Genomic DNA, 14,232 nt, shown 5'->3' with positions numbered 1-14,232 from the left:
TCAAATTCACCAATCAGAAAGAGAAAAATAATGATGTAACGAAAGGCGGGGCTTACGTTGTGTTGATGGTTGAACTCGGTAGGCTGTGCGGGTCTGGGTTGGAGGTGTGGCTTGGAAGGCAAGGTCTTATCAGATCGTACTACCCGTCGGATTGGAGTTTGGTCTGGATGTAAGGAGGCGGAGCGCTATGGTATGTAGTTTGAGCTGTGTAAATGAGGAGACGGGGTCGTGTACTATTAGGGGCGGGGCAATGGCGAAGTGTGAGACAAAAACAAATGGGAACTTCCGGTTATTCCTGGATCACTTACCTCCTCCTTGTTAGTATTTCATACTTTCACTCATGTTTTATCATTATATCTAATAGGACATAAAGAAAGTGTCTGCAATACATGATGAACCCATTTATTTGTATTTTTTTCCAGGTGATTATATCAGTAACACACTTCCTGTCCTAGGGTGACAACATCTAAAGAAAGAAGTCATGGTTGTCACCCAGGCTGAACTTTAAACATGTCTTCTCTGCCTGAGACATTTCCACCTACTTTAGAGATAAAATTGTCAGAATCAGACATGATGTCTCTGCCCCCCGAGCCACTCCAACCATACCCACCCCTTCCACCTGTAAATCATCACTGGCCTCCCTCAGCCCTGTTACTGTGGACGAAGTCTTAACTCTCCTCTCATCATCTCCGTCTACTACATGTCCACTTGACCCAATCCCTTCTGATCTCTTCCCACCTACCTACCCCATACACAGCCTTCCCACCTACCTACCCCATACACAGCCTTCCCACCTACCTACCCCATACATAGCCGTCCCATTACTCCACTTCTGCTGCCTGTCCTTGTAGTTCCTTTTATTGGCTGACCTGATTGAAAAATCCCCCCTAGCTGCTCTCTCTGCTCCTCCAATGACCTACTAATGACTTCCTCACTCATAACCTCATCACACGCACGGCTCCAAGACTTTTCTAGAGCTGCCCCAACTCTTTGGAATGGTCTTCCTCATCCTATTCCGGTTGCTCCTACCTTCCACACATTTAAAAGAACGCTCAAAACCCAACGCTTCAACCTCACTTACCCGTCTTCTTCTGTCTCTCAAAGAAGATGTAAACCCAAAACTACCCAAAACAAAAAGAAATCACACTAACCTTCAATCCAGCAGATCAGTCTATCCCTCGGGAGGTTTCTTCCATCAGGTCTCGCATCACAAGGGTATCTGTCTTCAGGCCAGCACAGGGTGAGCTCCAGGCACCGCCATCTTCCCCTCTCTTCTTCCATGTTCTTCTTACTATATCACCCGATGCAGGCCCGAGATCGGATGATGCAGATTGGGAAAAAAACATGAACATGCGGCAGATCGCCAATTTTTTCCCTTTTGATGAAAAGGCTCATTTCATGCATGTCCGAGTTGCTCGTCCCGTGCAGGAGGAGCAGCCAAGAGCATCCTGGGATGTGTGATATAGGCATACTGGGAGGATCTGCGATCACATTCATTCTTGACCACTTAGGTGACCGAGAATTAAGCGGGCAGGGCTGCACCCTTTTTTTTTTGTTAAAAAAAGGATGTTGCATTAAAAAAAAAACAAACAGAATTTTTACTTTAAACAAAAATTGTCTACTTTGAGGTACGCTTTAAAAATTTACTACTCCCCCACCACTCCATACCCCCCCTCCTGATGTGTGCTACCTCCCCCATCTCCTAGATTGTAAGCTCTTCTGGGCAGGGTCCTCTCCTCCTCATGTCTCACTGTCTGTATCCGTCTGTCGTTTGCAACCCCTATTTAATGTTGTTGCTATATAAATCTTGTGCATTATTATTATTATATTGGTATTAATTATAATAATAATACATTAGAAGAATGTCTGCCTATGTTATTTCTCTTACCCAATATGCCAGCAATTCTTTTTCTTTGCCACATGAAGGCGCTATATCATTTTTTTTTCCCTTGGAAAATGAATATGCCAGCAGTTCTTTCTTGCTACCACATGATGTCGCTGTTCTTATATCTTCTCTGTCTGCAATATGGAAATGGTGGAATTCTTTTTTTCCAACTTGAAATATTAATATGCCAGTAATAGCCTCTGTTTGCAACATGGTTTTGCTGCTATGTATTTATCTTGGATTAATGATATGCCAGTCATTTGTTGTAGTTTCTTTATGCAGCATGGTGACTTTTATTTTATTTTATACTTTCCTTTAATTTCACAGATCCCTCAATCCTGCTGGAGATGTCCTCGATTGGGTCCTGCGTTGTCCTGGAATACTCCTTCATCCTGGCATAGAAGACGCACCTGCGCCGCCATCTTGGACCTTGTTCTGGCTACATTACGCGATCATACAATGTGCTGGCTTGAGATTGGGTGATGTACCATGCTGTAAAGAGGTAAAAAAATAGTGCCATCTCACTGAAAATGTGTGAGATTGGCATTCTTTCCCCTCAATGTGAGAAAATGCCCCTGGCTAATGTTGAGTTTGGAGTCTTCTGGGATGCATGATGTTGAGGCTCTGCACTCCCCAAATTTTTTTTAAAAAAAAGGGTGTTGCAGGGAAAAAAAAAAGAATAACATTTTTGCTTTACATAATAGGGCTGTCTAAATTTTGGTGATAGGTCCGCTTTAAATATATCAACCAACAATTCCTATTGCCTACCACATGGAGGCGCTGTTGTAGTATATTTATAGTTGTAACATTGTTATGCCAGCAATTACTTCCCTTTGACACACGGTGGCGCTAAAAATATTTTTTTTCAAACTTGGATCAGTATGCCAGCAGTATCTTCTTTTTGCCACATGATGGCGCTGGTATTTACTTTTTCAAATTTTAAATAACAATTGTGCTAACAATTCCTTTTTTTTTTTGCTTGGAGTATTAATATACTATTCATTGCTCTATTTGCCATTCAGTATTGCTCTAGTTCTCTTTTTAACTTGAAATAATATTATGCCAATAACTGTCTCTGTGTCCCACGCTGGCACTGGTAGTTATTTCTGGTTTTGTAGCATTTTAAACAATTGAACTGTAAACAATTAAATGCCTGTAAAAAATAGATAAGATTACACAATGAATGAGTCTGTTCATTGTACAGGTTGGCAGGAGGCGGCAGCGTTATCTTGTATTCATCAAGACTTTTAGCTTCCGTGAGCGGCAGCCGCCTTTGCATACTTCAAGCTTAAAAACAGCTAGATAAACATTTTTAGGCCTTAATACAGTTTTCACATGTTTTTGACATCTGTAAAGTGCCCCCTAGTGTTCAGGACAGGAAATAGTCCTAGGTGACAAGAATGGCTGCACCCCTGGATACAGCAGAGCTGATTAACCTAATGCTTTCCATTCACAGGTGTGAGAAAAATCTGACCCCTCATATTCAATGGTGGATAATATGGATCATGGAAGAGAAAGGGGAATGGGTAATCATATTTATGGGGGTTTAGACCTTTGGTGAGGTAGCAAGGAGTGTTCGAAGTCAGATATACTAGTTTTGCTTCAAATACATTCAGGTGCAATGGTAGCCCAGATGAGCAACAAAGAGCAGCATAGGTAGCCCGGATGAGGAGAAAACAGGTGTATTGGTAAGCAAGATGAGGAACAAGGAGCAGCCAGGTGAATTACTAGCCTAAATGTGGTTTGAAAGAAAGCCAGGTGCATTGGAAATCCAGATGAGGAACAAAGAGCAGCAAGGTGCATTGGTAGCACAGATGCTGAACAAAGAACCAACAGGTAAATTGCTAGCAAAGATGTGGTTAGAAAGGCAGCCAGGTGCATTGGTGGTCCAGATAAAAAACAAAAAGCAGCCAGGTGCAGTGGTAACCCACAAGTGGTTGGAAAGGCAGCCAGGTGCATTTGCAGGCCAGAGTTTGGTGTAATGGGGGTCTGGGTGTGGGGGCCTATTTTACATTTTGAAGCCCCCTTAAATAAGCGGGTCACCAGATGTCTGCCCACCAACACCCTGGGAATGAGTACAGGAAGTAAACAGCAGTAATATCATTCCCTTTGCTGTCACCAGCTCATCTTCCTGTTTAAATAAAGCTTAAAAAAAGGCAGATAAAAACACCCTAAAATGTCTGTTTAGGCCTCTGAAAAAGCCTGTGCAGGCGTCTATAAAAGCCAGCATTGTAGCCTGAAATCCTTTCCTAGACACCTGGCCCTGCAAAGTAGGGAGCTGGAAGCAGTAAGCGCTGAGTTTTTCTAGCACAAGTCTGAACATCAATCACGGTGGCGGTGAGGTTGCAGTGCAGTTACCGCTTCCTTATCCTTGCGGGAAAAGCAAAAGGGGTTGGCTGACAAGTAAGCACCAAGTGAAAATAATTATACTGAGGTCACATACAATGCAGGGATCTGTGCAGGGTGACATTTGTATTATATCATTCTTCTCTCTCCATATCCCCTCCTCTCATATCCTCTCTATCCCTTTCCCCACATCTTCTCTTTGTGTACTCTCCTCCCTGTTCCTCCCTCTCTTTCTTCTCCATTCCATCTCTCCCCTCATCCTTCTACTTTCTTTTTTCTCTATCTCCCTCACCCTCTCCCCTCTCCTTCTACCCCCTGTCTCTCTACACTCTCCCCCTCTCCTCTTACTTCATCTCTACTCCTTTTTTCTTTGTCCCCTCTTTCTCTCTACTGTCCCTTCAATGTTCCGTATCCCCCCTCTCCCTCTTTTTCCTCTCTCTGTCCTCGCTCTCTTCCCCTCTCGCCCACCCCTGTCTCTCTCCCCTCTCCATTCCCTCCTCTGTCTCTCTACTCTCCCACTATCTCCCTTCCATGTTCTGTCTCTTCCCTTTCCCTCTTTCTCTCCTCTCTCCTTTTCCCCCTCTTTCCTTATCTCTTCTTTTCCTCTACTCTCCCATTCTCTCCCTTCCATGTTCTCTATTCTCTCTACCTTTCTTTCTCTCCTCTATGACTTCTTTATCTTTCACTCCCTCACTCCTGTCTCTCTCCCCTCTCCATTCCCTCCTCTGTCTCTTTACTCTCCCACTATCTCCCTTCCATGTTCTGTCTATTCCTTCTCTTTCTTTCTCTCCCCTATGTCTTCCCTTTCCTTCCCTCTTTCCCCTCTCCCTTAACCCTCTCTCCCCTCTCCTTTCCCTCCTCTTACATTCTCTCTTCTTTTCCTCTACTCTCCCATTCTCTCCCTTCCATGTTCCTAATCCTCTCTCCCTTTCTTTCTCTCCTCTATGACTTCTATAACTTTCCCTCCCTCTTTCCCCTCTCCCTCACCCCTGTCTCTCTCCCCTCTCCATTCCCTCCTCTCTCTCTCTTCTCTCCCGTTCTCTCCCTTCCATGTTCTCTCTCCCTTTCTCTCCTCTATGACTTCTATATCTTTCCCTGCCTCTCATCCCTCACCCCGGTCTCTCTCCCCTCTCCTTTCTCTCTCCCCTCTCCTTTCTTTCTCCTCTCTCCCTTTCTTTCTTCCCTCTATGAGTTTAATATCTTTCCCTCTCTCTCTCTCTCCTCTCTTCCTTTTTTTCTCTCCTCTTTTCTGTCTTCTCTCTCTTTTCCTTCCTCTCTCCACCATCCCTCTCGTTCTCCCTCTCTCAGGGGGGTACAAATATAAATGTGGCCTTGCTCCACCCAGATAAACAATGCACAACAAGCTATGATAAGTGAACCATATGCGGTAATGGCTTCTCCTCCTTTTCCTCCCGTCTTTCTTTCTTTGGGCACTTCTTGCAGAGTTCAATTCCCCTTCAGTAGCCATACATGTTGTGCTTGATCTAGATATGAATGATTGACAATATCGAAAGATATCAGCTATGTGTTCAATCAGATGTAAGCATTTATTCAACAATGATTGTATGACCGACCTTTGTTACAATTGGTTGTCCAGCACAGCCAAAGATTTTAGGAGGGATCAATAAAACTTCTCCAAGGCCAATCAATGCGAGAGAATGGAAATTGATATGGAGCTTTTCAAACCAATTTAACAGAAGGTGTGTCTGAAGCATATAAACTGTACACACAAATAAATATGTGTGGCCACCATATGAGGGCTCATTGCCAGACATTTGAAGGATCACCCAGAGAGTGTCCTAGATGACACGTAGCTTGTTTTTCAAAGGATGTATTACAATCACAGCCAGGAATTTGGACAGATTCTGGTTTATTTAGGAGAATGATAAGGAAAAGCAGTTGCAAAAACAGAAAGTATCAAGATATCATTAGACATAATTGAAGAAGTTCCAATAAAGTAGCAACAGGATGCAATGCAAAGGATCTGATTCATGTAAGCTCTCCAAGGCTGGAGAAGATAGACTATCATGGGAGATCCTGGGTGATCCAGCAATTCTATAATTCATTTAATCCAGAATTGAAAATATCTGTCAACTAACAGAAAATGATTTTTAAGAACTCCATTCTAGGTTTGTAGGATCTTCTAGGTTTTCGCATGATAGTCTATCTTGGAGAGCTTTAATAAATCAGAACAATGTAGCCATTGATCTTTCAATTCCAAACATTCATAGGAAACCTTTTCTCCATGTTTTTCCGCTGAATGTGAATGTAGGCAATGGTTTTATAAAGATAGACTACAAGATTAAACTTAATGGACACTTGACCATCACACCTGTATGAGCTTGTTGGACATCACGGTATAACATCACATTATAACAAACTTCAATTTTATAGGAAGGCTTAACCCAAGATATGGGAGGGTGTTTGTAGAAATTGGTGTCCATTTAGCTGACATTCAGATCATTTGTAGGGTTGGGTGCTAATGTTTGATGAGAAGATCTGGTTCACCATTCTAATTAATCCCAAACGTGTTCAGTAGGGTCGGGGCTCTGTGCAGGATGCTCAAGTTCCTCCACACCAAACTGGTGACCCCATGTCTTTATGGAGCTGGCTTTGTACCCCGGGGCACAGTCATGGGGGAACAGAAAAGGGTTTTCACCAAACTGTGACCACAAGGCTGGAAGAACGCAATTGTCTACAATGCCTTAGTAAGATGGAGAATTACCAGGACCCCTCAATGGAAACACTGCCTCTATTTTTTTTCTAAGTGTGTCCACCTAAATTGACCATATGGTATAGGTGTGATGCTCAGGTGTCTGGAAACCCTTGGTTTGTGGCCTCTGTTTTTAAAGGAAATGGCTACAATTGGAAAAGGAAATGGGCAATTTTCATTCATATCTAATATGCAAATAACATTAAAATATATGCAAAAAAAAAGCTGCCTTTTTGCTCTGTGTCATACACGCTAAGAAACTAATGAAGGCAGAGATGATCAAGAAGCTGTAAATGACTTTGTTACGCAATTGGTAAGCCGGCGGTTCAGGCATCGACCGGATTGATCAATTTGCTTTCTCTGCATTTTCAAACTCTTCGACTTCACTCGATTCACCGACAATTTTACCATCCACCAGCGTTTGTGTGACAATCTTTACAATCTTCTTGGTTCGAACATCGGGTTCTGCAAAACAATAAGATTTAACAAATCTTTTTGGTTAAATGATATGAACAAATTAGCAAAATGAGTAATACAACCTGAAAAAGAAAGACATTGAAGCACACCAGTTCATAGATATGGTGGCTGCACTAGTTTTCTTTTTGATGGTATTCACCTATCAATTTAATGAATAATGTACTTCCAGTCCTAGGGTGACAACTGTTTTCTCTGTCTTAGAAGGGAACCATTGTCACCAAAGCTACAATAAGTCTGAAAATAGAGCAGGTAACTTTCATTATATATTTTTTAATCCTAACCCATCTATAAAATGTGACATTTGCAGGGATTTTATGAAATATGAAGTCAATTGCAAAGCCAATGAACGTGGTACTGTCTTAATGTCTAATATGCTTGAAAAAGGAAATTATAAATAAATATTAGTAATAAAAAAAAATAAACAAAATTTAGTTATTCTGTAAATCAGAGATTAAGCTCTTGTTACAAACTTCCAATTTGTTGTCATTCTAAATTAGTCCACTAGGTGGCGGTGTTTACATACATATTAATATGCTATGAATATAATAATGTAAACAATGTACAATTAAAATCAAACACACCGTCACCTGGTGGACACATTGATAATGACACTCATTATACATATCTATTTATTTATCCATTTTTAACACCTATGGTACTGCCTACTAGTATCTAATAATTAATTATTAATCTTTCAACTTGTATTGTATAATATATTTAAATAACTTACGTTTGGGTTCTGGGATTATAATTTTCTCCCTGAAAACAAAACATAACATAAAACACATTAATATAAATAAATAAAGTATAGGTGTGTATTTACCAAATTTCCCATTGCTTTATATTTGTCTCCATGAAAACAGCTGAATATAGAGATAATACATAATTTATATATAACAATATAAATATATATATATAAATATAAATATATATAATATATAAAAAAACATATAAATTTTCTGTGTACATCTAGCAGGTTTTTTTACATAGCTCTGCACATTTTTTTTTCTGGCAGGATAGATTCCACTGGGTTCAGCACCATTTATACATTTTTTCCTCCCTTATATGAAAACTCCAGCAGTTAGTAAATGCCCATTGCAGCCCCAAGCCAAAAAGAACAGTACTCTCTGTGTGCAGAGATTCTGGCCAGCAAACTATTAAACAGCTGGCAAGGTAGACATTGGTGATAGGTACAGACTTTATCAGGCGGCTCCAGCCACTAGGGCACCCCAACTGTTGCACTGGTTCCCAATGAACCAACGTTTCACCTTCTGACAGTAGGTGGCGCCGGACTGCTTGGGGCGCTGTCCCCATTCATTCCTCATGGGTGGCTGTGGATGAGACGCTACATGTAGGGTCCAAATTGCAGGCATGGGCATAAGAATATGGCAACTCCATAACTGCTCTGCCCGCCTGGTGTGACAATTCCATAAAACATAACCCTTTCATTGCACTTTGGGGCCAGTGGGACATTTTGGGGTGAATTCCAATCACAGGCAAGAACATTTTTGGCAAAGCTGAAAGGTTAATTTGTCTGCACAGAGCTGACGTTTCCTAAGAGAAGCCGACGGCCACCATTTATTATTTACAAGGCAATAAATCTGCCAGTGCATCTAGCAAAGGCCTGGGAATAAGATGATCTTTCAAGAATGTCAGGGCCAAAAAAAAGGCAAAAACTTTCAGCACATATATGCACATTTTCCATGTATTATCCTTGCAATATTATCAGTTGCTGTGTAAATCCAGGGTGCTTTTGACTTCCTGTCATTATCTGACAACCCTACACTAAAATCCTAAGTGGTGTCAGCCCTGACCAGTTTATCCCTTCTGGACTACAGGACAGCTCCCCTTTTCTCATCTCCAATTAAAAAGCAGACTGATGTTCTCCTCTCCCTGTGACTCTGATCTATCCTCCTATCAGTGTGTTCCTTGATTAAGTTTCACTAGGGTGTGAAGCATATTGGAATGTACCTGTGCTGTGATAACCTTGACCTTGATGAGACCTGACATTTTCTTTGTAAAGAGCTAATTAGACCTGCAGTCAAGCTTGGACCTGGTGCTGGTTTCAAAGCTACCTAATGTGGATGGCGATGTGGTTTAGCTTTTTTGTCTCTGTGATTTTCTTGCACTGCAGCACAATAGGTGCCTTGAATAGTTTCTTTTTTAATACAGCAGGGTTCAGAAACAGCCAATCAATGCATTATTGCATGCTGATAGAAGGAATAAGCAGAGCAATGGAGAGATTAGCCTATCACAATGCTGCTATTCTTTCACTGTCCAATCACAGGGGAGGGGCTTCAAAATTCTTGAGCAAAGTGGAAGTGGGTTACATGATACTGACCATGAAACTGAGGACATCTAGTGGCAGTTAGAAGTATTGCAATGGACATTTGTGTATTAAAAATTACAGCAACTGTAATTATTTCATTCTTAACTTGCTTATTCATATCTTTATATATTTTGTCTGGAGTTTTGCTTTAAAGATTAACGAATCCAGAGCTGTCACAGTAAAACTGAATCTGTGAAATGTACCTACAACCTTGGATGAGCATGAAAAGTATTTGCAGGACATGTAACACACACACATGAATATCTTCCTAAATCTCCCACACAGCTGGGACAGCTGTGGAATGCAGGACCTGTGTTTATTGAGGGGAGGGGGTTAGGTAGTGATCACACAGGGCTGCGACATTCTCAAAGTGTCACAATGAATCACCCTCACAGTTCAGCTGTGAAATAACTGCATTCCATTGGTGGCTCAACACCACAGACAACTTACTGCGGTTCTCCGTCCAGCAAACGGCGATATTCGGCAATTTCGGCCTCTAGGGTTTCTTTAATCCTCCAAAGTGCTTCATACTCCAGTTTATTGTTCTGCACAGTGCGTAATACCTCTGCCAGGTCTTGTTCTACCACACCGATGTTACCCTGCAGTCTTTCTAGTTCCCTCTTGTATCGGAGTTCTGTTTCGTCAAGGTCTCGTCTCAAAGCATTGATCTGAAAAAAAAAATATTACCTTCAGATTGTAGCATTCTAATCCTGGAATGATATAGAACATCTCTAGGAACATTGGCCAAGGAGCTGAACCCCACCATGTATTAAGAAATAATTGTCAAGTGCTCTGGTGTTGTCCATGGCTTTCTCCTTGGGCCACCACTGGAGGTCCTCTCCAGGTAGAAGGAAACTCGCCCACTTCCTGTAAGCCCAACCCCAGAGGGGAGAAATATTATGCAGCCTGGTTCGCAGTATTCCAGAACATAAAACATGGTGTTCAAACATCACTACCTAAGCTCTTCTCGGCTTATTGGTTGTCCAATGGTGGGATCTTCTGAGAATCCAGGAGAAGAATCCTACCAATGACTTTGTCACATGGCATCTGGTATAGGCACCTCTGGAGACCTGGATTCAAGGTCCCTGTACACCAAACATGCACCAGTGGGCGATATGGACAAAAGACTTTCAAAAGTGTGCAAGATGGCTTTGAGTTGGGTGGAAGGGTGGAGGACACATTTATTGGTAAGGTTTAAGACGCATTGGCAAAGGTTTATTGCTCTCCATGTCTAGGGAGAATCAGCCCCTCCATTTGCACTGGTGACTACTGGCAATGAGGTGGGAATTCCAAAACTTTATGGTTGGCATCACAACATAAAGGTATGCGATGTTCTAGGGATAATGACGCCATAGATGATTTCCTATTACTTCTGAAAGATCTCTTACCACTTCCCGTTGTATCTCTGTACCAGGAAGTGACTGAAAATGTCAGATCAAGGCAATACAATCCTAATATTCCCACCTGGTTTCCTGCATTGTCCAGCTCCAGCTGCAGCCCCTGCAACACAGTTCTCCTCTCTCGCAATTCATCTTGTGCTCTTTTGACATCTTCATCGTCTCTTGCCAACTGTAATGTCATAGATTCGTACTGGAAAACAAGTGACACCAGGTAAGATCACTGGGTGACAAAAACAGACAAGTTAAAAAATTTAGATTCACAAATTAATCAAAGGTCCTGAAACTTAGGTTTTATGGAACCCCTGATGAAAATGATTATCTGAAGCTTACAGTACATTAGACCTCTTATGAAGGTGGTTTGAGGAGAGATGGCGCCCTACATTTGTGGACGATCCAATGAGAGTCCATTATACTGGTGGCCATTGGTCATGTGCTTCTGATGGTGATGCCTTAATGGCCATTGTCATTTGAAAAAATTGTTTCCAACAATGGTGGTGGTGTAGGTGGCCAATTAGTAAATGCTAAAGGAACCTTTAGGAACTCCCTCCCCTTCCCCGTCTTTCCACATTTGATAGTAATTTATTCTTGGACTAGCTGAAGAAGCCTTTCTGACCTAGGGTTCCTCCACAGGAAAGCAAGTTGACCTCCTACCTCATATTTTTTGTGGTTCCAAAGCTGATATCATTTGGGAGTGCCATGATAGTAGAACCAGTAGAGTCTCTTCCTTCATCCATATATACATACCCAATAAGGATCTAATGACATCCAAGATCTTTCTAACTCCATTGACCACCAAAGTATGAGGGCCTTTTCCATTGACCACCAATGTACATGGACTCCACTTTTCCACTGACCACCAGTCTAAAAAGCAATTTCAACTGACCACCATTTTTTAAATTTAATTGAAATAATTCAGATTCATTCTTTGCAAACCATTAGCTCTTAGGCTTCAGCTTCTTTTCAAATAAAGAGCAACCTTGACCCCTTGGGGTGAATCTTGTAGTATTTGCTCATAGGCAGAGCTTTTGATTTTAAAACTTCAAATAATTCACAGGTTCACTTCAAATAACCAATATCATCAAATATAACATCAATATTCCTCTTCAGCCTTTAGTATAGTATCAGTTGTACTTAGACCTAAAATAGAAGACAGCTTGACTTCAAAGAAGGTCCATTACCATGAAATCCAAAAGTTATTATCCATCAATACTGCCTCAGGCTATTGTATAGTATTGGTTGTACCTGTGCCTGGAATAGAGCATCGGCATCTTCCTTATTCTTCCTTATGATGTCTTCATATTGTGCCCGGATTTCTGACAATATGCTCTGCAAGTCAGGCCCTTGAGCAGCATCTACGTCAACTTCTACCTTTGACCGTGCCAGGGTTTCTTTGACAGCATTGAGCTCCTGTAAAAAAGATGGAACTCAATTATACAAATTTACATGATGAGTAAAATAAAGTTATCACAATTCTGAATTTATGTTTGGCTTTGTGTATATTATTTGTTGATGAGGGGGCAATAAATGTTCATGAAGGTGAGTGAATTGGCTATGGTCTGCCTCTCCATTCCACCCAAAGTTTCTTTCCCTACCATGGCCCATGGATAAGTCTTACTTCTGTAAAGCTCTGTAGTACCACCTCAGGGCTTCATGGTGGCTACATGGTCATTGGCAATGCTTCTTATTTTTGGGGTCATGCGACCAATTGTCATTAGGAAACATAAGTTCATTTGTTTTTCCAGTGATTTTGCAAACTACAGGTTATTAATAATTGTGGGTTTATATCTACATATTCAGCAACTCACCATGATAAAAATTAGACTGATCGGTATTGTTCCCTTGTGCCAAGGGCAAAATCATTTTATTGGTGTTGAATCTGAATGTAAAATCACTCAATTTAATTAAAATGTTCAGCAGATTATCTAATAATATTGCTAAGCATGGGTCACCCTTGGCTTTCCTTTCCTAATGATATGCCTTTGAACCAAGATGGCCAAGGTCGTTAAATAATCTGGTCTTCATTGGTCTAACATAGCCTTTTTGACTTGACTTTTTTTTTTATTTGTTCCATCACAATCATTGTACTAATCTATTAATAAAATGGCTACATTCACCCAGGTTGTTGTTTGGGTCACCCAAACTCCGACCTGGGTGCATTTTTAATTATCTTGTAATTTGGCTAGGCATAGGCCACCCTTGACTTTCATGGGCAAGGGATATGCCATTAAATATTAATCCACTGTTCTAAACAGATAGATTTCATCCATCACAATGATTGACCTACTCTATTAATGAAAAGGCTGCATGCACCCAGGTCAGGGCTTGGGTGACCCAACATACTGAGTCCAAGTCATCCATGTCATGAATAGGTTCTTGGACCAATCCCTTTAAAAACCTTTAGTCTGACCTTTGTATAAACAGTTGGCCAATAACTGGGCCACCACCCAACATTTATGTTTCATCTATAAAAACTATTCTTGTAAATAAATTCTTTATTAGGAAATGAAGTTAAGCTTTCAGGTTTTGCCTGATTTATTACTCAAAAACATGTCTGGCAGGTTAATGATTGCAAGAGGTAATGGATTCGAAGGAAAGTTATTTATTAATAGTACCTGCTCATGGTCAGCCTTTAAGGTCATCAGCTCATTCTGTAGACTGTCGAGATCGGCTCTCAGGCTGTCATTGAGGGCTTCGTGCGTTTCCTTTGCTTTCCGTAGAGCATTCATGTCCCTTTCCACAGATTGACGTAGCGCTGACTCCGTGTTTAACCTTATGAAATAACAATGTTTTCATTCACCGAGCAGGTACAGTGCATAACAGTGGCGATTATGCATACTTTAAGGCATACCTCTTGGGATTAAGTGGAATTTACCTTAATAAAGAAAGTCTGCTTATGTTTTGCTTGTTTAGCTGGTTGTTACTAAACACTTGAAACTTCCATTAAAAAAAGCTTAGATGAGATTTTACTGTGGTGCGAATATTACCACGTGCCTGTAGAATCCAGGAACCCTAGAATGGATTTCATAAAAATTGTTTTAAATAAGTTGGCAATTTGTTTCCATTCTAGATCAGATCAATTCAA

General features: G+C 41.1%; 1 protein-coding gene and 1 long non-coding RNA gene across 5 annotated transcripts in view; one reads left to right on the top strand and one right to left on the bottom strand.

The window, feature by feature from the left end:
• The first annotated feature begins 60 nt into the window (after positions 1-60).
• LOC140343499 (uncharacterized) overlaps positions 61-14,232 on the top strand; it is a 26,767-nt gene continuing 12,595 nt past the window's right edge. For all 4 annotated transcript variants that reach the window (XR_011923358.1, XR_011923357.1, XR_011923355.1 and 1 more), the window contains exons 1-2: positions 61-190; positions 2,213-2,387. This is a non-coding gene — a long non-coding RNA (uncharacterized lncRNA). The remainder of the gene's footprint in view (positions 191-2,212; positions 2,388-14,232) is intronic.
• Positions 6,085-14,232, bottom strand: part of LOC140343498 (keratin, type I cytoskeletal 18-like) — a 23,625-nt gene continuing 15,477 nt past the window's right edge. The window contains exons 4-9 of the mRNA XM_072430182.1: positions 13,763-13,919; positions 12,393-12,557; positions 11,215-11,340; positions 10,201-10,418; positions 8,152-8,180; positions 6,085-7,409 (exon numbers count right to left, since the gene is read on the bottom strand). Coding sequence (XP_072286283.1) covers positions 7,291-7,409; positions 8,152-8,180; positions 10,201-10,418; positions 11,215-11,340; positions 12,393-12,557; positions 13,763-13,919 — 814 coding nt within the window. The 3' untranslated portion in view covers positions 6,085-7,290. The remainder of the gene's footprint in view (positions 7,410-8,151; positions 8,181-10,200; positions 10,419-11,214; positions 11,341-12,392; positions 12,558-13,762; positions 13,920-14,232) is intronic.

This window comes from Pyxicephalus adspersus, chromosome Z (assembly GCF_032062135.1).
Source record: "Pyxicephalus adspersus chromosome Z, UCB_Pads_2.0, whole genome shotgun sequence".
Classification (NCBI taxonomy): Eukaryota; Metazoa; Chordata; class Amphibia; order Anura; family Pyxicephalidae; genus Pyxicephalus; species Pyxicephalus adspersus.
Note: the sequence above shows the minus strand (reverse complement) of the source record. Positions and strands in the feature narration are given on the sequence as shown.